Raw genomic sequence first — 21949 nt, 5'->3', positions numbered from 1 at the left:
CTAAAAATTGAAGCTATAAAAAACAAACGTTTCACAAAAACACTCTCTCTCAAATCATTCAACCTTCCTCTCTGTCGATTCTCTCCATCAAAAGCAAACAACCAAACCTCTCCTGAATCAAAACGACCAAACAGCAGGACGCAAAACGACAGCAATAATATGGTCGAAACCAGACGCAGCTCCTCCTCCTCCTCCAAACGCTCCCTTCCTCCCTCTTCTCCTCCTCCGCCCTCTTCCAAAAGATGCAAAGTACCCCCTCTTCATCTACATATTAGATTTTTTTTTCGCTGTGACATGTTTTGATTTTTTGATTTTTTTTTATAGGCTGCTGTGGCTGCTGCTGCATTAGAGGTGTCATCATCTACAAGTGATACGCCGCCGCCGGTGCTTCCCTTAGAAAGTACAAGTCCGGAAAAGGAATCGGGGTCACCACCTGAATTAGATCCGCCCGAGGAGGAGAAATCCGCTGATATCCAAGCCGAGGACTTGATGTCTCTAGGTGCGATCTTCTTTCTATTCTATTTTTGCTGTTGAAAAAAAAAGTTCTTCTGATTTTGTATGAGATTACAGCTGGAGAGAAATCCAAGGCTGCGGTACTGCTGAATAAGTCAAAGAAACGAGTACCAAAATCAGTAAAATCAAATGCCAAAGCTGCATGGGGCCAATTGTTGTCGCAATGTTCACAGGTGAGTAGATGGTGTGTTTGATTGATTATGAAAAGATGATGAATTTTAATTTAGTCTGGGGATGCTGTACTGACATATTCCATGTTTGTTAATTGGAGTGTTGTTTTCACAATTCTGGGCTATAAGCTCCCCACTGGGTCTGCATGTTGCCAATATTTGTTTAGTTCATCCGCCTTGGTTTTACACACAGCTATGTTATTCCATGATCTTTAAGATCTTTATCATTTGTATTGTTATTCGACTTTTTCTGCACTTAGTATTATGTTTATGGTTCATGTCTAGAGAGCTTACGAGGACGAATGTTGTTTTAGACATGAGATGATATCACTCTACGAGTTTCTTCCTGCATTGTTGCCACAAATTCAGACTTCTTGCGTGGAAATTATTTTTTTGCTGAAACCTTTCAGACCATTATTGCCAGATGACTCACTAATAAACCTTTGTTTTAGCATGTTTTAAGTCTTTGGATTTTTGAGGGTAGTAATTGTGAATCTAGTTGAGATGATTACGAGTTATTTAAATCATTGAGAAATTAAAAACAAAAAAATATTTCTTTATGTGAGTTAGGGCTTCTTTCGCGGTTGCATGCATTTTGTGCAGGTTATGAGTGTGCATATTGATGAAGGCTTCTTTATATCACTATGAAATTAAGAACGAAAAAACTTTCTTTATGTGAGTTAGTGGCTTCTTTCACGGTTGCATGCATTTTACAAGTGCGTGTATTGATTTAGACATATACCATTAATGTCACATTTTAAGTTACTTGTGATTTTGTCTCACAGGGTATTTAAGTGCTCTACATAAAGGTCTAGTTCATTTCTAGATATGTGGTTACCTGGAAAAAATTGTGGGGAAATTTGATTGGATCTTTTTCTTGTGATTCCAAGTGCTGTCTAGTGAGGGTCTCAAATTGTCTATTGATTGTCAGTTCGTTGCCTGGTAAAAATCCTGTAAAATTTATTTCAAGAGGGGAGGGAATGGAATTTCAGGGTTTCTTTGTTCATTTCATTTTGTGGTTCATATCTCTGTTTAATAAGGCTAGTTGTATATTCATGTCATTCTGTTGCTTTTCAAGTATATAAGCAGCCGTTGAAGCAAAAATTCTTGTGATAAATATGTTTTTTTCCTTAATTCCCCTATGCAAGGATTGTTGATTTGGTTTTGAAAAATGAATGGAAGTTGAGAAGATTTATATTAGCCTGTAATTTTTTTTCTCTATGTTAATGTCATGAATTTTTTTCAATTGGGAAAATGGGATTATTTATTTTATTTTTTAGAAATTGATGCCTGGTTCTTTTTTTCTTTCTTTTTTTATTCATTCTCCAAGTTATGATAGCAACTGGAAAACTAGTGCTGACTTTTGTTTATCTCTTCTGTCTTAAAGGCAGAATTCTGAAGATTGAGCTGGATGTTTTACCATATTTTATGGAATTGAACAAGTGATTGTTTGTGATGGTTTTAACTGTTTATTCATTCCAGAATCCTCACAAGCTGATGAATAGCACTCTTTTCTCTGTTGGTCAAAGTCGTCAATGCAATTTATGGCTTAATGATCCATCCATCAGTACTGTTTTATGCAAACTGAAGCACATAGAGGTAGTACTCTTTGCACAATCTAATGTCTGTAATGTTTTTACTTCTTAATTAACAAAAAAGTAAATGAATCAAAGTAAGACACTGCATCATTTTCCATTATTATGTAATGCAATCCTGTTCTCCTCTTTGTTAATCTGCTTATAATCACCCTGCAGCGTGGAGGTGCATCTGTTGTCTTATTGGAAATCACTGGGGGCAAAGGAGCAGTCCAAGTAAATGGCAAACTTTATCAGAAGAATGAAAGTTTAGTTTTAAACGGAGGCGATGAAGTGATTTTCACTACCTCTGGCAAACATGCATATGTATCCTTTTTCTTTGCTTTGCCTTTGGCAAAATATTGTGGCTTTATGTATCATCATCATCATTATCTTCTTGTTTGTATTACTATTCTGTCTCTGTGAAAGCATAGCAGGAAAATTCCTTTTCCTATCTAGATTTTTGTGTGTCTGCATTGTATCATTTGACTAAAATGTCCATCACCTCCTCTAAGGATCACTGAATTCCTTAATGGGAATTCTAGATTTTTCAGCAGCTAACAAGCAATAACTTAAGCACTCCAGGTATGCCTTCCGTAAGCATCTTAGAAGCCCAAAGTGCTCCTATAAAAGGGATTCATATTGAGGCAAGGCCTAGAGATCCCTCAGATTATGCAGGCGCTTCGATATTGGCTTCTCTGTCACATCTTCTTCCACCTGCTGCCAAAACTGGTGAGGATACGCAGCAAAATACAGACTTCTCCATCTTGCCCTCTGGTTGTGAAGCATCTGAAGATCGTATTCCAGATGTTGAAATGAAGGATGGCACAAGCAATAATGATACTGCTGATGTCTCCCCTAGGGAGAAAGCTGCTGTTCCTTCTTCTAACGCTGCCAGTGAAAATGCTAATGTTGATAGCATGGGATCGGGTGCCTGTACGGATGCAGTTATTGGAAGGATTCCAAATTCAACTTATGAATTAAAGCCACTGTTGCAGATGCTTGCAGGTTCATCTTCTGAACTTGATAAAATATTTGATGAGAGGGAAAGGAGAGAAATCCTCAAGGATCTTGATCCTCCACCAGTTCTGATGTCCACTAGACGGCAATTGTTCAAGGATAGTTTACAGAAAGGAATTCTAAATCCTGAGGAGATTGAAGTTTCATTTGACAGTTTCCCATATTATCTAAGGTGCATGTTCTCATTTGTTAAGTAGTTGAATAAAATACTTATCTCATTGAATATTTTATTCTCTGCTATGAACCAGTTCAACATGGAAATTATTCACACTCTGCATATCTTGTGTGTCCCTTACGACTTAAAACACAAGGAGTAAGGACAAAACTGTGTACTAACAAATCTAAAAATGGTTAGTATGACCGTTGCTTGGTGGGATCAAACCTCTTCTCAGATTTTTGAAAAGGATGTGCTAATTTAAGAAAATCAAACCTTTTTAGATTATAAAAGGCCGTACTAGCACTTGTATCAAATTCACCCTTTCAATTCAAGTATGCTCTAGTTCATTGCTGAACAATGGAATTGGAAAAAGGCAATGAATTGAGTTGAATTCCACAGAAGTCACTAATCTAATCAAGCTCTTGATAACTGATACACCATTTGTTTTATCTTATTTCTTCTTGTGCTGGACCAAATTGATACAACTAATTGTAAATTGATCCCAAGTGTTTTGGAGGTTGGTATTTTTACTGACAATGAGCTCTCTTACAGTGATACAACTAAGAAAGTTTTGATAGGTGCTACATTCATCCATTTGAAGTGCGGTAACAAAGTTGCAAAGTTTGCTTGCGATCTCCCTACTGTGTCCCCACGCATGTTACTATCTGGTCCTGCAGGTAGTCCCCCTTGTTTTTGTTTTATGATTTATTTTCGTGCCTCATTTTGTATGTTCATCATTACTGGCTCCTGTTCTTGTGAAATTTTGTTGTAGGTTCAGAAATATATCAGGAGACTCTGACAAAGGCACTTGCCAAAGATGTTGGTGCTAGACTACTAATTGTGGATTCACTTCAACTGCCTGGTGTAAGCTTATTGGATATCTTCAGAATCTATATTTTTGTTCTTTGTATGTGAGCATGCTTTACCATACCTTAAGGCATGTCTCACACAAATTTCCATCCATATTAGGATATGCTGCTTTTTTGGAGCACCAAGTAAGCATTTTTTAGGTGACTAATTTCTTCTCACTCCGCGCTCTAATAAATTCAGGGATCAATACCCAAAGAAGCTGATTCTTCTAGAGAAAGTTCAAAATCTGAAAGAGTCTCTGTGTTTGCCAAAAGAGCCGTGCAGGCAGCGTTACAATCTAAGAAACCTACTTCTAGTGTTGAGGCTGACATAACTGGTTGCTCCACATTCAGCTCTCATGCTCGGCCAAAGCAGGAAACTTCTACTGCATCATCCAAAAACTACACTTTTAAAACAGGCATATTTGCTTATATAACAGCAGTTTTTTTGAGATAAATTGTCTTTTAGTTATGGTTTCATAGACTACTTTAAGAGTTAATACCTAAATTGCTAGCTGAGCTTACAGTTTGTTAAATTGCAGGTGACAGAGTGAAGTTTGTGGGCGCCTCTTTAGCATCTGCAATCTCTTCTTTGCAGCCTCCTTTGAAGTATTTTTCTTTCTTTTTTCTTAAAATGTCTTGTTGGGTTCCTTCCATTTGATTGGCTGTAGCTCTCCCAAGTACATGGGGTTTTAATTTGTCTTGAATTCAAGCTTCTTGGTTATGTCATAAGTGCCTTGGGCTGAATTTCAAAATTGCCCAGCTTCCTGGATACCATATTCAACCAGGTGCTTAGTTTTTGTGAAAGTATTCCTTTCTGTTTTGATCGGAACCTTTTCTCTCTTGATAGGGGACCGACAATTGGTTTACGAGGCAAGGTGGTCCTTGCTTTTGAAGGAAATGACTCCTCTAAAATTGGAGTTAGATTTGATAGATCCATCCCAGAAGGCAACGATCTAGGTGGTCGTTGTGAAGAGGATCATGGTTTCTATTGTACTGGTGCTTTTCTTGAACCATCTAGACTCTTTTACTGATTTATTAGATAATTAGATGGTGGTACTTGCTTGTCCATAATCCAATATCACTAATGCCTTATTTACTCTGCAGCTAATTCACTTCGTTTGGATATTTCTGGAGGAGAAGATGTTGACAGGCTTGCTATTAATGAGCTGTTTGAGGTCCTTGCTGCTTTCACTGAGTGATGTTGGTTGGTGCTTTCTTCCGTTTCTTCTCATATAAGGCTCTGAGCTGAATGTTCTCATGTTGATAGGTCGCTTTAAATGAAAGTAAAAATGGCCCCCTGATCTTGTTTCTGAAAGACTTAGAAAAGTCAGTGGTGGGAAATCAAGATGCGTACTCTTCCTTAAAGAGTAAGCTTGAAAGTTTACCAGGGAAAGTTGTCGTGGTTGGCTCCCATACCCAGATTGACAATCGTAAGGAGAAGGTAAGCAGGTTGCAGATATTCTGGTAACTGTATTTTTATCTTTGCTATGTTGACACTGAAGTTTTTCAATACCCTGACAATTTCATACATTTTCTCTTACTTATTATCTTACAGTCCCATGCTGGTGGTCTTCTATTTACAAAGTTTGGAGGCAACCACACTGCATTACTAGATCTTGCTTTCCCGGTATGCAAAGCATTGCCATAATGATTGTGGACGTATTTTTTTCTTTCTACTCCATATTGATCTTCTCAAATTCATGACTGTACAGAGAGTAACTTCTATTTATATGTTTCTGCATTTCTGATTGATGGCTGATCTACTTCCCCCTCAATAGTGCATATGTGTGTACATTTGTGTGTATAGAGATAGAATCAACTACATAACCATTCTCTTCTCATGATAGCCGCGTTTGTTTAATTGGATACCTGTTAATTTGTATCAACAATTTTGAGATAAAGGCTTTGTTGTCATTGAATGTGATGAGGTATATTTAAACAGATATAGCTTGGGCATATTTAATTGTATTATTATCCAGGCTTGTGCTAGGCAAATCTTTATGCTGCAAATTTTACAATTATGCTTCCAATGATTTTATGGGTAAAAAATGATGTAAATTTGAACTATTCTCCTATCATTTGTTCTTTGCCTCCTTTTTTTCGCTTGCTCTATGGATTAATACTGTTAGGTGCGCATGTGAGTGATAGCTATCACTATCCCATATTGAAAGGGAGCGAGAAAAGTGAGGTGCTTAAATATAAGATGGACCCATAACCAAATAATTTAGGCTTTTGGGTTAAACTGGTGTCCAAACTTGTGTGTGTCAGCCTTCACTCTTGCAAGCCCATGTATAGGCCTAAGTGACTCTCCAATGCAGATCTCCTCAACAAATACCAGCACATTCTGGCGTTATGTTTCTTGATAGTTCGATGGTTTTGGCAATGGGTAGATTTGTTCAAGAAACCACCCTTTTTGTAGAGATTGGCGTGAACAATTAGGTTATGCCTTGGCTGAGATTTAGGAATAAGATTGGGCTGAAAGGACTTAATTGGAGATGATATGATGGCTGAATCTTGCTGATTTCTGGAAGAATTCATTTGAATGCAGAATAAAAAGGAGGGTTCCCTACTGGACCTAAATAATGGTAACAAATTGCCCAGCAAATATGTATAGACGTTTTATATTCCAGCAATTGGATCTGAACTCCTGGTAAATTTTTTATTTATTATTTGACTTAAAATCATAAAATGGTAAATTTTGTATTTATTATTTGACTTAAAATCATAAAAGATTAAAAGGACTAATTTAGCTAGTAGCTTTCAACATCATATATTAAATCAAGTCGATAGGTTTCATGATCAGCTTTTTTGTCAAAAAATTGATTTCTATCCTGCAAGTATTCCTAGAAATCGGCATGTGATAAGCTATAAGACATGAAAACTTTAAAATAAGATGTCATACTGGCAAGAAAAGAATTCAATGCCAGTCTCCTACATGTGATGAAACTATAACATGAAACGCCTTCATTCTCTAGTTTGACTATTGTTGTTTGCACACTTATGCTACAAAGCTTGCAGTTATGAAGTAAAAAGCATTTTATCTCAGGAACTTATAGAAACATTTCCAAATATTTTGAAATGAATTCAGATTGATCTTCTACATATTGCAGAATCCAACCCCAGGAGGAACCTTATAATGAGGCAAATCCTTGTGTTTCACTAGGTCGTTTGAAGACATCTAAATTGAAAGGAACTGATTTTGTTATTCTGTGTGAATTTCTGTTATTTTAGAATCATAGTAACTTTTCTTTGACATGTAGTCGGATAGGCTGAGGATCATTCGAGTCCATTAATTAACTACTGAGAAATGCTAAATGCTATAGCATTAGGATTATCGATGATTGAGAAACTCTACAACATTAGGATCTTTAACCTGAGTTATTTTCCTGCTATTATTTCTCAGTGCATGGATTACTCTCCTTAGTAGCCTGGCTATGGATGCAATTTTTCTTTTAATTCTTTTTACTATAAAATCTGTTATACATGATTCTCTTGACACCTGATGCATCTTTTCACCTGGTATAAAGCTTAACTACTACCCATGACATAACCAGACCAAGAGTGCAGTGGTGAGGTGATTACAGATTTGATTGCTCGGCACAGCTCTTATATAGACAATCTTGTTTGCTCTTACTTGTACCCTTTCTCTCTGTAAAACTTTAAAGTTTTTGTACGTTACCTCTTATGTGCAAATGGAGTTCATTGATTATAATCATACGAAATGGATTTTTATCCTCTTATGTGCAAATGGAGTTCATTGATTATAATCATACGCAATGGATTTTTTTCGGACTATGATGCTATTTGGACTGGATTCATTTTACTACTATCCAGAATTTCAAAAGCTTCCATGCTGGTTGTTTTGGGTCATTTACACTAATTTTACATCACTGAAGAATGATAATGATGCAAGTATTGCCTCTCATTCAGGATAGCTTTGGTAGACTGAGTGATAGGAGCAAAGAAACACCCAAGGCAATGAAGCAGCTCTCACGTCTGTTCCCAAACAAAGTGACAGTACAGTTGCCTCAGGTATTGTTCATGCATTCAGTTCATAATCTAGACAAGCTTTTTTATTCTCCATCCCTTGCATGCCTTGGCCTACATTTTTAAGCGTCCTGGCAGGATGAAGCTTTGCTTGTGGACTGGAAACAGCAGCTGGAACGTGATATTGAAACTCTGAAAGTGCAGGCCAACATTGCTAGCATTCGTTCAGTGAGTGTTATCTCTTCTGTATCCTGACTTGTTACTTCCAGTTTCATCTTGATTTTCCTACTTTCTACATGGCAGCTGCTTGTCTTGAAATGACTTCCTCTAGTGTATGTGTGGTAGCCAACCTTTATGCAGTTGAAGTTGCTTATAATGATGAGTAGCATTGCTCTCGCCCATGACATCAAAACACACAGATGCTTCCATGCTTAAAATCAAACGCTGTTCTTGTTTGGTTGTCTGATACTGTTGCAGTTTTACTGCTTTTGAAGTGCCCCTGCATATAGTCAAATGATGGTTCATTTCATACTTGTGTGTGGCTTCCAAACACACAGATTCCTCCTAGCTTAGAAAAATTTTCTAGTTAAGTCCTCACGTGCTGTTGCGGACTCTCTGGTTTAGATTTGCCAATGAAGAGTCATTTTTTTGCCGAGTTACACATGTTTTCCACATTAGATGTTATTAGATATGGATCCATTTCAAGATATCAACTTAAGCCTTTGCTTTGTATCTTACATTTCCCCCCTCTTATGTTGTTTTAAAGCCTTTTGGTTTTCTAAATTTAGAAATTAGAAACTATGATGTTGTTTCTGACTTGTGGTATTTGTGTATTTACATTCAACGTGATCCATGCAGGTTCTTAGCCGAGTTGGTTTGTGTTGCCCTGACCTAGAAACCGTATGTATTAAAGATCAGGCCCTTGCAACTGAAAGTAAGAGTTGTTGACTCAAGTCTTGCATTTCTTCTTGTCTTCTCTATTTTTATTTATTTTTTGATATTTACTTTAAACTGCAATATTTCAATGGTGCTGTTATTTTACTTAAATAGGTGTGGAGAAAATGGTGGGATGGGCTTTGAGTCACCACTTCATGCATTGTTCTGAAGCCTCCGTCAAAGATTCCAAACTTCTTATATCTTCTGAAAGGTTTTTTTTGTCTCCATATTTTTTTCCATCATTAATTACGAAATGCCACTCATATCATGTATTATTTTTTTCTTTGATGTATATGCTGCAGTGTCATGTATGGATTAAGCATTCTTCAGGGCATACAAAATGAAAACAAGAGCTTGAAGAATTCACTAAAGGTAAAGTTGATGGCCATATCTATTCAGATGATACTTATCTAACATTTGTTTTCATTACATATTAAATTAACATAAGAGATCTTTCAGGATGTGGTCACTGAGAATGAATTTGAGAAGAAACTTCTAGCAGATGTTATTCCTCCTAGTGACATTGGAGTTACCTTTGACGACATTGGAGCCTTAGAAAATGTGAAGGATACCTTGAAGGAACTGGTTATGCTCCCTCTGCAAAGACCTGAATTGTTTTGCAAAGGACAGCTGACAAAGGTTAATTGCGTAATGCATTCTTTTTTTCTTCTACATGTATGTGTAATTCTTTCTTTACAGGATGGTATTCCTTTTACAGCCTTGTAAGGGAATATTGCTTTTTGGGCCTCCTGGTACTGGGAAAACAATGCTTGCAAAGGCTGTTGCAACTGAGGCTGGTGCAAACTTTATAAATATATCTATGTCGAGCATTACTTCAAAGGTACTGATGTGTACATGGTACCCTATTTGTTATTCTGGGAGCTTTCACTTGAGCATTGCGAGTGTTTATTGAAATGTTTGCATTAATATTTATTGCAGTGGTTTGGAGAAGGTGAAAAGTACGTCAAGGCAGTGTTCTCTTTATCTAGTAAAATTTCTCCCAGTGTTGTTTTTGTTGATGAGGTTTGTGCATTATATCTCCTGGTCGCTCTGATATTCTGGTAGTTGATTTTCAAACCCCCTGCTTGTCCATGGCCATTGCTGGTAGGCTGATAGATTGGATTCACAATTTTTTTTTCTTTTTATCCCTGTTTTTGGTTCCTTTTTTTCTCCTGTTGTATTCAGTGATTTTAAAAGCTAAATTTCCTAATAGGTTTATAGAATTTCGATCAAATAATACAAATGCAGTTGCTGGTCATACAACTGAAATATAATAATTAATTTGGAATGATGTTAATGGAATAATTGAATCAACATACATGAACAGTATAGATTTTTTAAGATAACCTTTTGTTATAAGGCCTGCGACCAGCATTTTTTAAGAAAGATGGTGCTTCTTTTTCCCTTATTAGACTGTTGCCCACCATTTCTCTCTCTCTCTCTCTCTCTCTCTCTGTTTAGTAGTCTTTTAAAGTTCCCAACTTCTCAAAACATGTCTTTCCAGATATTTAAGGAAACTCACAACAAAAGGCAATTAACAAAATGCATAAGAGGCTATATTGCATACCATCGTTGTCATCATGGTAATTATAGCAACAACTGCATTCGAGTCTGTTTGAAATAGATGTTCGCCTCACTTGGCTTACGTTTGTTAGGTGGATAGCATGTTGGGAAGACGTGAAAATCCAGGGGAGCATGAGGCTATGCGTAAGATGAAGAATGAGTTCATGGTGAATTGGGATGGTCTGCGCACAAAAGACAAAGAACGAGTGTTGGTACTTGCTGCCACGAACAGGCCCTTTGACCTTGATGAGGCTGTTATTAGGAGGCTTCCCCGGAGGTATGCTATCTCATGTTTATCTTACCCTTTTCTTTAAACTAGCACAGCAGCAACATCATTGAATTTCTTCTACAAATGGTTGGCAGATTAATGGTTAACTTGCCGGATGCACCGAATAGAGAAAAAATTCTGAGGGTTATCTTGGCCAAAGAGGATTTGGCACCTGATGTTGATTTAGAAGCTGTTGCAAATATGACCGATGGTTATTCTGGAAGCGATCTAAAGGTTGTTTTACTCTTTACATAACATTTGATTTTTCCCTCGTGATTTTCATCTAATCCTCTCTCTCTCTCTCTCTTCAGAATCTATGTGTTACTGCTGCTCATTGTCCTATACGAGAAATATTAGAGAAGGAAAAGAAGGTTTGTTGGACACTGCTACTAGTTTAATGCAATTTTTTTTTCTGTATTATAGAAGATGTCTAATTGAAACCCCATATCTAGTTCTTTAATTGCAATGTTTGTGTATAGATTCTGACCACTGTTACTGGTTGTGGATATGTATTACATGAAATGTTCCATGCCTAGACGTCATTTTAGTTCACACTGTTGTAATACAAGTTTTGCTCACAATTACTTGCCTGCTTCTTCCTGTTAAGTTGTTAGTGAGCCAAGAAGACTACATTCTTGGAACTCAGGGAGCAGCTACCAGTTATGAAACTGCCATGTGGTTTATGTTTGTAGAGTAGATACATTCTTGGAACTTTAGCGTGGCTGCACCAAATATGACATGGAAGTACCAGGTCCTAGTATGTAATGTGAAGACTTGTCACATTGCCAGTAAACATTTTAAGTTAACCATCTACTGCATTTAGGGTTTTCTTTGAAATTCAAATATAGTTGCTTGTTGACTTATAAACTCAAGATGTCCTGATTCAACTTTTGGACCTATTTTAATCATTTTTATTTGGTTGTGCTGATGCTTTTAGACAAATTTTGGGAGGAAACTTAGCGTGATAAAATTCTAAACTACTGGCTTGCTTGCCTTTTCAAATCCTATACATGGTGATTTGACTTTCGCACATGATTTTTGTTCGCTTACTGGCTATGCATTGACTTTTTTTTTTTTTTGGGGGGGGTTGGATTTCAGGAAAGAAGTCTGGCATTGGCTGAGGATAGTCCTTTACCTGTATTGTACAGCAGTGCTGACATCCGCCCTCTCAAGATGGAGGATTTTAGATATGCACATGAACAGGTACGATAATTTAGAGCTTATACATTAATTGTTTGGGGTGTGGGCTGAGTAGTTTATTATACTCATTTCAATGTAGCTTGTTAATTTCACAACTTGGCTCGGATATGTTCTTTTGGATGTCTGGTCTAGTTTCTCAGTGTGGACAATAGTTTGGTCACGTCTTCGCTTGGTTGGGAGGTTTTTCTTTTAAGGTTGCATTTAGATCGATGTTAAGGGGTGAGTGAAGCATTAAATGAGGTATGGTAGAAGTGTAAAAATTGCATGATGGTGTGGCCCAATAAATGTTAAATTAAAATGTGAATTAATTTGACTAAAAATTATAGTAAATAATGTGTCAGCCATGGTAACGTGTCATAACGTTGAGGAAGAGAGAACATAATGGGTTATATAACTTAACCCCTTTTGCATAATTTTGTTAATTTATATTCTGATGTTTTAGTCTGGTTGAACACCACCCAGTCCCTGTACTTTTAAAATCCCCGCAAACCTAAACAACCCTGGCATTGTCATTTGATCATGTCTAATATTCCGTGGGTTGGTTTTAATTTATTCATGGAGGGCGGAGAAAGTCATGAACCTCAGGTCATACTTGATGCTTTAATTGCAGGTGTGCGCAAGTGTGTCATCAGAGTCCACAAACATGAACGAACTTCTCCAATGGAATGATCTTTATGGAGAAGGTGGATCTAGAAAGAAGAAATCGCTCAGCTATTTCATGTAGAGATCCTATCTTTATGTATAGGCATTTCTTGTTTAATTTGTTCTTGAGTCGCCTGATTCACCCAAAAGGTGGGGACCTGTATTTTTTGGAAATTCCGTTGCAGGGTCCCCCCCCACTGTACCATAGAGTAGGTTTTAATTTATTCACCGCGTTTAGGACTTCTACCAATATTTATTTGCAGGTTACTTGGCCACAGCTGCTTTTTTTTCTTTTCTTAATTCAATTTTCCCCATCTTGTTAGCATGTAAATACTAGTTTTGATTAATGAATAAAGCAGTTTTTACCTTATTCGCCTCTCGTATCTTAATATTAATTGTTATATATCTAAATTTAAACGATCAGTTTATCACACAGAAGAACCTTTTGAAGGAGGAGAGATGTTAATGTCAGGGATACCTTTCCTTTTAATCTGTATTCATTTTAAAGAGGTATTCGAACGAGAGAGAAATTAGGTCATATTACTTGTTCCTCTAGGCAAGGTAACTAACAATTGCTTTTTTTAAAAAAAAATATATTAAAAGTTATTTTTTATATAAATTCATCAAAATAATTTGAAAATATCAAAAGTTATAAAATAAACACACAAGAAGGCGGTCAATGAAAACCGAAAAATGGCAAACCTCTTACAATTATTTCCTGAATTGTACTGGAGGCGAAGTACAAAAAGAGGAGAAGCCTAGTAGGGCTTGAAAAAGGAATGCTAATACTGCATGAAATAAAGCGTTCCCTCCGAATAATAATTCTATATGAACAAATAGAACTACCCGCAAACCACTCCACCATTCTTCTTTCATAGAATAGGGCTTGCCATTACACCTTAATGGATATCGTCCAAAGAAGATCGGAACTGGACTGCACCGTTACCTTTTCTCCTCGGACTAAGTTTGACGTACTTACCACATCACCAAACCTCATCTCCGTGTTATCTGCCAAAATAATAATAATAATAATAATAATCTGAAAAAACCAAAACCCCCAGGGAAAACAAGGCTATAGCTGAAGGGAGAAACCAAGACCCCTAGGGAAAACAAGGCTATAGCTGAAGGGAGGATGGAAGAAATTATCAGACAATAACTATCACTGCAAGTTTATTCGACGAGTATAGGAAGTTAATGACGAAAAGAATCACACCAAACCAAAACCAACTCGGAGCAAAAACAATTATAATCTAATCAGATAATAAAAAAATAAATAACAACAATTAGTGGACCAATTTAAACCAAAAAAAAAACCCACAAGAACCTGTAAAAAAATTAGTCACCAAAACAGAAAAGAAAGCAAAGCCAAACATCAAATCAAATAAAAAACTGGAAAAAAAAAATGAACGTATACTAATCTGAGCATGTCTAATATATAAGTTACATCATTCAACCCCAAGTAAGCCAACATAAAACAAATTAAAAAAAATCAGAATCTAATTCTAAACAAATTAAATATTAAAAGATAAAATAAAAAAATAAAAAACAACCATCAAATTAGGCAAGCTAACCAAAGTTTACAACCCAAATCACGCGAATGAGATAAAACAATAGCAAGCAAACCGGAAAACATTACAAACTTATTCCAAAACATCTCAATGTTTAAGAATGATACGTAATAAATATTAATTTAAAAAAATCTAAAAAAAATTAAGCCAACTTGAGTCAGTGTTGGGACTGAAATAGATGAGTAGAAAGAAAATTAATGAAAATCATAAAGCCTAATATAAAAAAAACTCGAGCCTTAAAGGATATAACTGAAAAGAAAAATTAATTCTTAATAATTAAAAAAATTATCAATTTAAAAAATTTGTCAAAGTAAATTTAACAAATAATGATAGTAAAAAAACTTGAGATAACCCAAATGATTTTTAAATTAGAAAAAAATTCTATAGAAAGCAAAAAATTTAAAATAAAAGATCTCAATCTTCAATTAAATAAATATTGAATGGTGAAACTAAAAAAACACAAGTTTTAAGAAAGGCAAAAAAAACAAGCAAACTCAAGTACATCTTATAAACTTAGATTAATGTCCAAAACTTATAATCCATAAAATTTTAGATCAGACTCAATAAAGAAGCTCAATTCTCAATCAATTTAATGTTAAAACATGAAATAAAAAAATCATTTTGAAAAATTATCAAAGTAAAAAAAATATAGATCAAATTTGAAATATGAAAAAATTAAAAGTAGATGAAATTAAAAAACAATTTTATTTTTATAAATTATTTCAAATCAAATAAATAATAAAAAAACTCAAATATAAAGAAATAAAAGATTAAATGATTATTTTAAATTTTTAAAAAATAACATCAACATGAGAAAGAAAAAAACAAGGAGAAAAGTTATCAATGCCAAACCAGAAAGCTTTTAGCTACACGCACCGCCACATCATGAAAAAGACATCCAGAAAATTCAAACACCGCTGAACAACCCCGTATGCACCACATAAGCTGCCCACTTGCATGTGCATTACATGCACCACTAAGTCTTTTTAATAATAATTAATATTTGTTTAAATACAAAAATAGCCTTAAATCAACTTGATATTAACAAAAAAAAATAATGAAAAAACGCCTAGAAAGAAGTTCAATAAACTTTTCTCTAAGATAAATTAAATCATTTTACCGTGATCAGATTGTAGAAAGAAGTTTAATAAACTTTTCTCTAAGATAAATTAAATCATTTTACCGTGATCAAATTGAAAAAACTAGAAAGCCTCTAGACATAAGTTAATATTTTTTTTATTTTACTATTACAAAAAGATAAAAAGACCAAGATATCCTGGCATAATTTGAAAATGACAATAGAAGAAATCATGGTGAAAAGATCCCATTGCCTCCCGTGTCGGGAAAACTGCAATTACACTGTTACAGTGAATAATAATGTGTGAGGAGGTATATGGCAATTTTATGAAAAGTTTTAAGTTTTTGTTGATGTTGACCAGAGAACACAAGAGTCAGGATTTTAACTCTACATATTTCTGCTTATTAGCTCAGCAAATGAGAGCAATCACCAGAATAATTTCAAAGCAATATACTTACTGAGATCCCATTGAAGCCCTGTTGTTGTGGTGCTCACAGATGGCATCCCTATTGGAATGAGTCCGCAATGCGGACCCTCGACAGAAGATTGAATATAAATCTCATGAAGGTGAGTACTTGGAAGTAAGTAGATTAGGCAATCATCCGATAGAAGAATTAGTCGCATGGTTGAGAAACGATACAGCACGTTCATGTTTCCAGCCTCGTGGTCAAATCGTCCACCAAGTGCTCCAGCTACAAGAATGCAGAGCTGCAAATTAAAGCAAAAGCTAAAAACCTGTCATAATGCCAATCTGAGTAGGGAACAGTCACAGCTTTGATGGTGCAGTTTAATGAATACTGACAAGTTCCTATGCAAAAACTAGCCAGGATTGTTATGAAGAACAGGGAGATCATGATTCTGGGAATTTATTTTGCAACTCTCGAAAGCTCAGAAATTTTGAACTTTGTACTTTTAAAGCAATGAAATGACTTCGAGGGGTGCATATGGAAACAGGCAAAGACAGGAATCATATAATGTCAGAAATTATTGTGTTAGTTTTACAAGAAGTGAAAGTTAAGCTGCACTAAAAACTTAGTGTCTCAAATATATGCTATTGTAAGATCTTCACACATGCACGCTTTAGGCAGGCACTGCACTCACCAAATCACAGGGACTCAGAAAGTAAATCAACCAAAATTATTTATACAAGTGTCCAGGTAGAAGATGGTACATGCACGAGATGAGAAGGCACCTTGGAAAAGGAAGATTTGGATATGAATAAGTTTATCTTACATTCGATTTATCCAAGTTTGGAGTGAGGTCCCGTATGTAGGCTACACACTTATGTAGATCTGTGGTGTCCTGATCATGAGATTCATCAACTACCTTGGTTCCCTGCATTTTGGAAGCAAGCAAAAGTATCTGAACAAGGTTTGACTGAGCACGGGGGTGTGGGGAATCATGTAAAAGCATGGCCCAGAAATCAGTTGAGAAAATTAAAAAAGAGCTTCAATCATAAGGTGCCCACTCCTAGCACGATAAGTTGGCAGGGCATGAAACGAAGATACTTCGGAAGAATAAAAGGAAAACATCATGCTGATACTACAGTGATATAAGTGGGGCAAAGAGACTGAATTACCAGGTTGGTATAGAAGTCCAGTACTTCTGTCCGAACTGAGTCCATGTCTCCTTTGATTATGTCCGGCTTGTACCTGGTTGAAAGCTAATAGTCAGAATTACTGAAGATGACAGGCGGTGATTTGAGAACCATGGTGTCAAGAACCACCACACATAATTCATGTCTCTAAAGTATGATATGTCTAGCTAATATTCCAAATCATCTAAAACTCTGTAGTGTTCACTCTTGTCTGCTCAGACAGCAGCCTTCATGAACTGCCTTGCTGGAGGAACAGTAACGATGATATGCTCAGTAGATGTCAATCAGAAAAGCACAAAGGTTGTTTGGAAATAAAAATATAAGTTTTAGCAACTTTTAAGAATTCTAAATTGCCTAAAATGTTTGGACACCGTGACAAACTAATCCGATGTAGAATTTTGAGTTGGGTCTCAACAGTCCCGCAAACGTTTTAAGAGGCAGATCATTGCGCACGAATACGTATTCTTTCCCAGAAAACTTAAAAACAAGCATCAAGATTCTCCAACACAAATAAATAATTCCGGGTTCGTTCATTTTAAAACAACTCTATCCACACCTGACTTGGCCTTGCTGATCTCATTCAGCCATGAATCCACCATTAGCATAGATCCCGTCAAAAAAAATTTCGTTTTTGTGTCAATCAAAACCAGTTTAAGACCCAATAGTAAAATGAATGAACAGATTTTTATCATGTAAAATCTCAAAAGCAACTTCTCTATATATATAAAATTAAAAAGAGAGAGAGACCTTTGTCGAACATCAAGAGCGTCATCGCTAGGGAACAAAAGAGGCATCTCGTCGAACACCCGATTGGCACCTCCATCAGCACACACCTTCACCTTTGCTGTTCAACACATAAAACACACCCCCAAAAACCAGAAAAAAAAATTTGTCACGCTCACGCTGGCAAGCAAAGAAAGAAAGATAAAGCCACAAGGGAAACCGAACCGTGGTTCCAGAGAAGTGGGGTGAATCTGGGGAGGGGTCGGTTTAGGACGACAAGTGCGTAGGTTACAGAGGAGCTGTGGTGGTTCCTGGGAAGAAGGAACGTGGAAGAATGGGTCATCACCTCCATTTTCTGCTTATTTAATTAAATTAAACTGAAAATAAAAGCGGAGACGTATTTCTACTTTTCTACACAGATGTTCTTTTTTAATGCTCAAAAATTCATACAGAAATTGAATATTTAAGGTGCGGTGGCGGTGGTGGTGGCGGTGGTGGTGGCGGTGGTGGCCGCACTGATTCCTAATTTTGCAACTTGCAACCACCTCTTGGCAACATATTCTTATCTACCTGGCAGCAAACTATTTAGGAATTCTACTTTTACCTCAAGGTTTTTACAGATTCTCTCCAAACAGCATAAAACATCCCCCCAAAAAAAAATCAGTGGTGATTAGAGACTTTTTTTCAAAAAATAATCAAATTTCGACTTTTTTGTTGTTATGACAGTGAAAGAGTTGACTAATAAACAATGGGAGCGAAAGCTGTGTTGTCGCATCCCATTCCCTGCAATAATTCCTCTTTACGGTGTGAGACATGGAGAGGCAAGCCTAGTCAAAGTGTTGCCGTTTGTGAATATGCAAACTTTTCAGTTATAAACTGCTGTCTTGTGATGTTGTTCATAAGCATTTGTGTCACGTGTTAATAGGCAGGTAGCGAGGGTTTGATAGGAAGGTTATCCATGGTGGGTTTTAGAATTAAGTATTTAGTATTTAGTATCAATTCATTGACCGTTCATGAATAAAATAATTGAAGCGTGTGTTCGTGCGATGATTTTATATAAAAAATTTATTTACATAACATTATTCTTCTTGTTGTTTTTTTATTGAAATTTCAATCACCTTCTATGCGATTTTTTCTCTTGATTACCGATTACTTGCTTTCCTTGCTTTATAATCTGTATTCAATCAGACGACTAAAAGTTAAGCTTTTCATCGCATGGCTCTGACTCTTTTTATTTAATCATACATGGAAAGCTAAAAGATTTCTCTAATCCTGTCAAATAATGGCATTGTTCCGGATCCAATCCTAAATGCATTTTCAGTAGCGGAACTTGCATGTTGAGATCGAGAAGCAGAAAAAAGCCACAAGATTGAATAATTTTGGTTTAAAATGAAAAAAAAAGTATTCAATTTGAATTAGTTTTTGGTTTAATCTGATTTATGAATTTAGAAATAAATAATTTTAGCTTGGTTGTTTGTTCTAGTCTAGAACCAAATTAAACCAAAAATACTCAAGCTTAATGATAATTATTTTTATTATTATATTAACTCAGGTTAATAGTTAACCTAACTCGTAACCCGAGTTTCATACTAGGTTGAATTTTAAAATTATTATAATAATTAATTTTATTTTTATATTGATATAGACCAATAATTAACTAAATTTGTAGCCTGAGCCTGGACTGTGATCTAGGATTTGTCCTTGATCAACCTCTTAATCGAGTTTCAAAACAATGGTAGTAATTATTTCTACCATTGTGTTGATTCGGGTCAATTTTCACCTTGGCTTGGGGCAAGCCTCTAGTCTATACTGGGTCGAGTTTTGAAATATAATAATAAGTATTTTTATCTTTATATTGACTTAGATTAATGATCAATCCAATTCGTAACCCTAACCTTGCTTTAAATCAACTTCATGGTAGAAATTTAAAACTATAGTAATAATTATTTTTATTTTTATGTTAACTTAAATAAATCCTAGTTAACTATTGTGTATAGAATTAGACAAACTTGTCTTGCTGATTTTAGCGAGATAAACCTAAATTGAGATAAAATTTATTTGTTTATATTATCAAAAGATACACCGTATAACTTTAAAAAAAAAATATGTTGCCGAGTCCATACTTGTCAAGCATATCAAAACTATCTAAATGTATTTTTGGTTTAATCCTTAAAAAAGTATATATATACTAAAAAATAACATTGAAAAATGTTCAGCAAAGAGTTTTTGCTTTTAAAATAATAAGAAAAACTCGATAATTATATCAAATCTTAATTAATTTGATAATATAATAAATAAATAGATGGCAGGGATAACAAATAAATTAAAAACATAATATTACCTTTAGCAAAGATAAGGAACACGTGAAAATTATGGTTTAGCACATAGATTGTGATTAGCTTGATTTTTTAAACCTAACTTAATATTTCAAACTCGTAATAAGAAAGGTTAACAAAATCTTAATCATTGAAATATTATAGAATGAAATAAAAAATGAAGTTTCAACAAAAACATGATTAAAAACAAGATAGTCAGTAATAAAGAGAATAATAATCAAATATGACGTAAAATAAAACAAACTAAAATATTGAGGATGTAGTTGAAATTTTTTTTTATTAAGAGAATGATATAAAATATTGAGGTATGTAATTGAAAAAATTATCCAATAAAGAGAGTGATATAAAATATCAAGAGATATAATTGAAATATAATTTAATTAAAAAATACCTAAACAATTAATTAAAAATATAAGGACCAAATCTAAAATGTGAAAAACTAAAAGAGAATTGAATGGAAAGAAAGTCTCAATTCCATAGATATTCTAATATAAAAAAAACAGTAATGAAAAGAAAAGGAATTAAATTTGGAAGAATAATAAATGAAAAAGTTGTTTTTAAAATATAAAGGATTAACTTTAGAATCAAGAAAAGAACAAAAAAAAATATATTTTACCAACACAAAACCGACATATTCTAGCTATATGAGTCGCCTGGTGATGGAGGTGATGCTATTAGAATTAAAACTCTATTTTGAAAGTTAGAGCCTGCTTGTTATATGCGCCATCCAAAAAACATAGAAGAATTCATGTGTGTTTGTAATATTTTCACACACAATCATATTTTTCAGATTAAATAATATTTTAATTTATATAAAAATACTAAATTAACTATGATCAAACTAGATAACCACAAAAAAACAAAAACAAAAATACCTTCTGATCCAAGGCAAAACAATTCTGATTTAAGGATAATGTGTTAATTTTACCATGCAACTGAAACGGAAAAGATGAAAGTGCTTTTGCCGCTCAGCGTATTAATTTTCGCCTCCAAGGGCGCTGAGGCAAACAAGCCGTGCTTGTAACGGGGAAAAAACCTATTATATCCCCGCTTCCATGACCATTTATGTTATGTTTAGAGGGGCAAAATCGCCATTTTACTATTTTAATCCATTGAGTTTAGGTGTATAGTAATAAGTGCATATTGAAAGTATAATGATTTTTAATTTCTTTTAATTTAGTTTTCACATATATATATATATATATATATATTTCTATGATTTATTTAAGTTTTCTAAGACTGATGAAGCCACTTAAATTGCAGCGTCATTAAACTTTTTTTTTTTCCCTAGCAGGCACACATTATAATGTCACGAAAACGTAACCACACATGGAAACTTACCAAAACAAAATAAGATTTCACAAGCGATGCTAAAACAATCACTCTCGTTGAGCATGCTTCTAAGATCCCGTAAAAGGATATTGACTTTAGAGACAGATAATGGCTATACACGGATTATATTATTAACAAGAGAATATTAATATTATAGTAATATATAGTGTTTTATTATCATTGTTATTTTCAATTAATTTAATGTTAAAAATAATAAAATTTTAAAAAATAATTTTAAAAAATCACAATAAAAAAATTACATGGAAAAACACTATAACAATTCATAGTATTTTAAAGAAAAAAATTATAAAGCTAAATTCTCAACAAACTCAATATAAAAAAAAATCAACAAAAAAAATTCTAAAACAAATCATAAAAAAACCATACAGAGAAACATTGTAGCAATTTATGGTATTTTAAAGAAAAAAAACTAC

General features: G+C 34.7%; 2 protein-coding genes across 2 annotated transcripts; one reads left to right on the top strand and one right to left on the bottom strand.

Annotated features, from left to right (window-relative positions):
* LOC105132009 (uncharacterized) lies at positions 1-13251 on the top strand. The gene is made up of 27 exons (XM_011035257.1): positions 1-249; positions 325-499; positions 571-686; positions 2166-2282; positions 2438-2584; positions 2803-3449; positions 3987-4111; positions 4207-4298; positions 4485-4701; positions 4825-4891; positions 5133-5281; positions 5390-5460; positions 5553-5726; positions 5841-5912; positions 8216-8317; positions 8411-8500; positions 9131-9206; positions 9323-9419; positions 9511-9580; positions 9668-9847; positions 9927-10049; positions 10148-10231; positions 10864-11048; positions 11135-11273; positions 11351-11410; positions 12138-12242; positions 12850-13251. Exons 1-27 carry the CDS (start codon positions 160-162, stop codon positions 12961-12963), a joined length of 3684 nt encoding a protein of 1227 aa, XP_011033559.1. The 5' UTR covers positions 1-159; the 3' UTR covers positions 12964-13251.
* A 259-nt stretch (positions 13252-13510) lies between these two features.
* Positions 13511-18639, bottom strand: LOC105132008 (thiamine pyrophosphokinase 1). Its single transcript, XM_011035256.1, has 6 exons — positions 18073-18639; positions 17872-17968; positions 17107-17179; positions 16761-16862; positions 15986-16235; positions 13511-13889 (listed from the first exon to the last, which is right to left on the bottom strand). Exons 1-6 carry the CDS (start codon positions 18197-18199, stop codon positions 13774-13776), a joined length of 765 nt encoding a protein of 254 aa, XP_011033558.1. The 5' UTR covers positions 18200-18639; the 3' UTR covers positions 13511-13773.
* Positions 18640-21949: the final 3310 nt, after the last annotated feature.

Source organism: Populus euphratica, unplaced genomic scaffold, assembly GCF_000495115.2.
Source record: "Populus euphratica unplaced genomic scaffold, PopEup_1.0 scaffold26.1, whole genome shotgun sequence".
Lineage (NCBI taxonomy): Eukaryota > Viridiplantae > Streptophyta > Magnoliopsida > Malpighiales > Salicaceae > Populus > Populus euphratica.
This window is presented reverse-complemented; position numbering and strand designations above follow the sequence as displayed.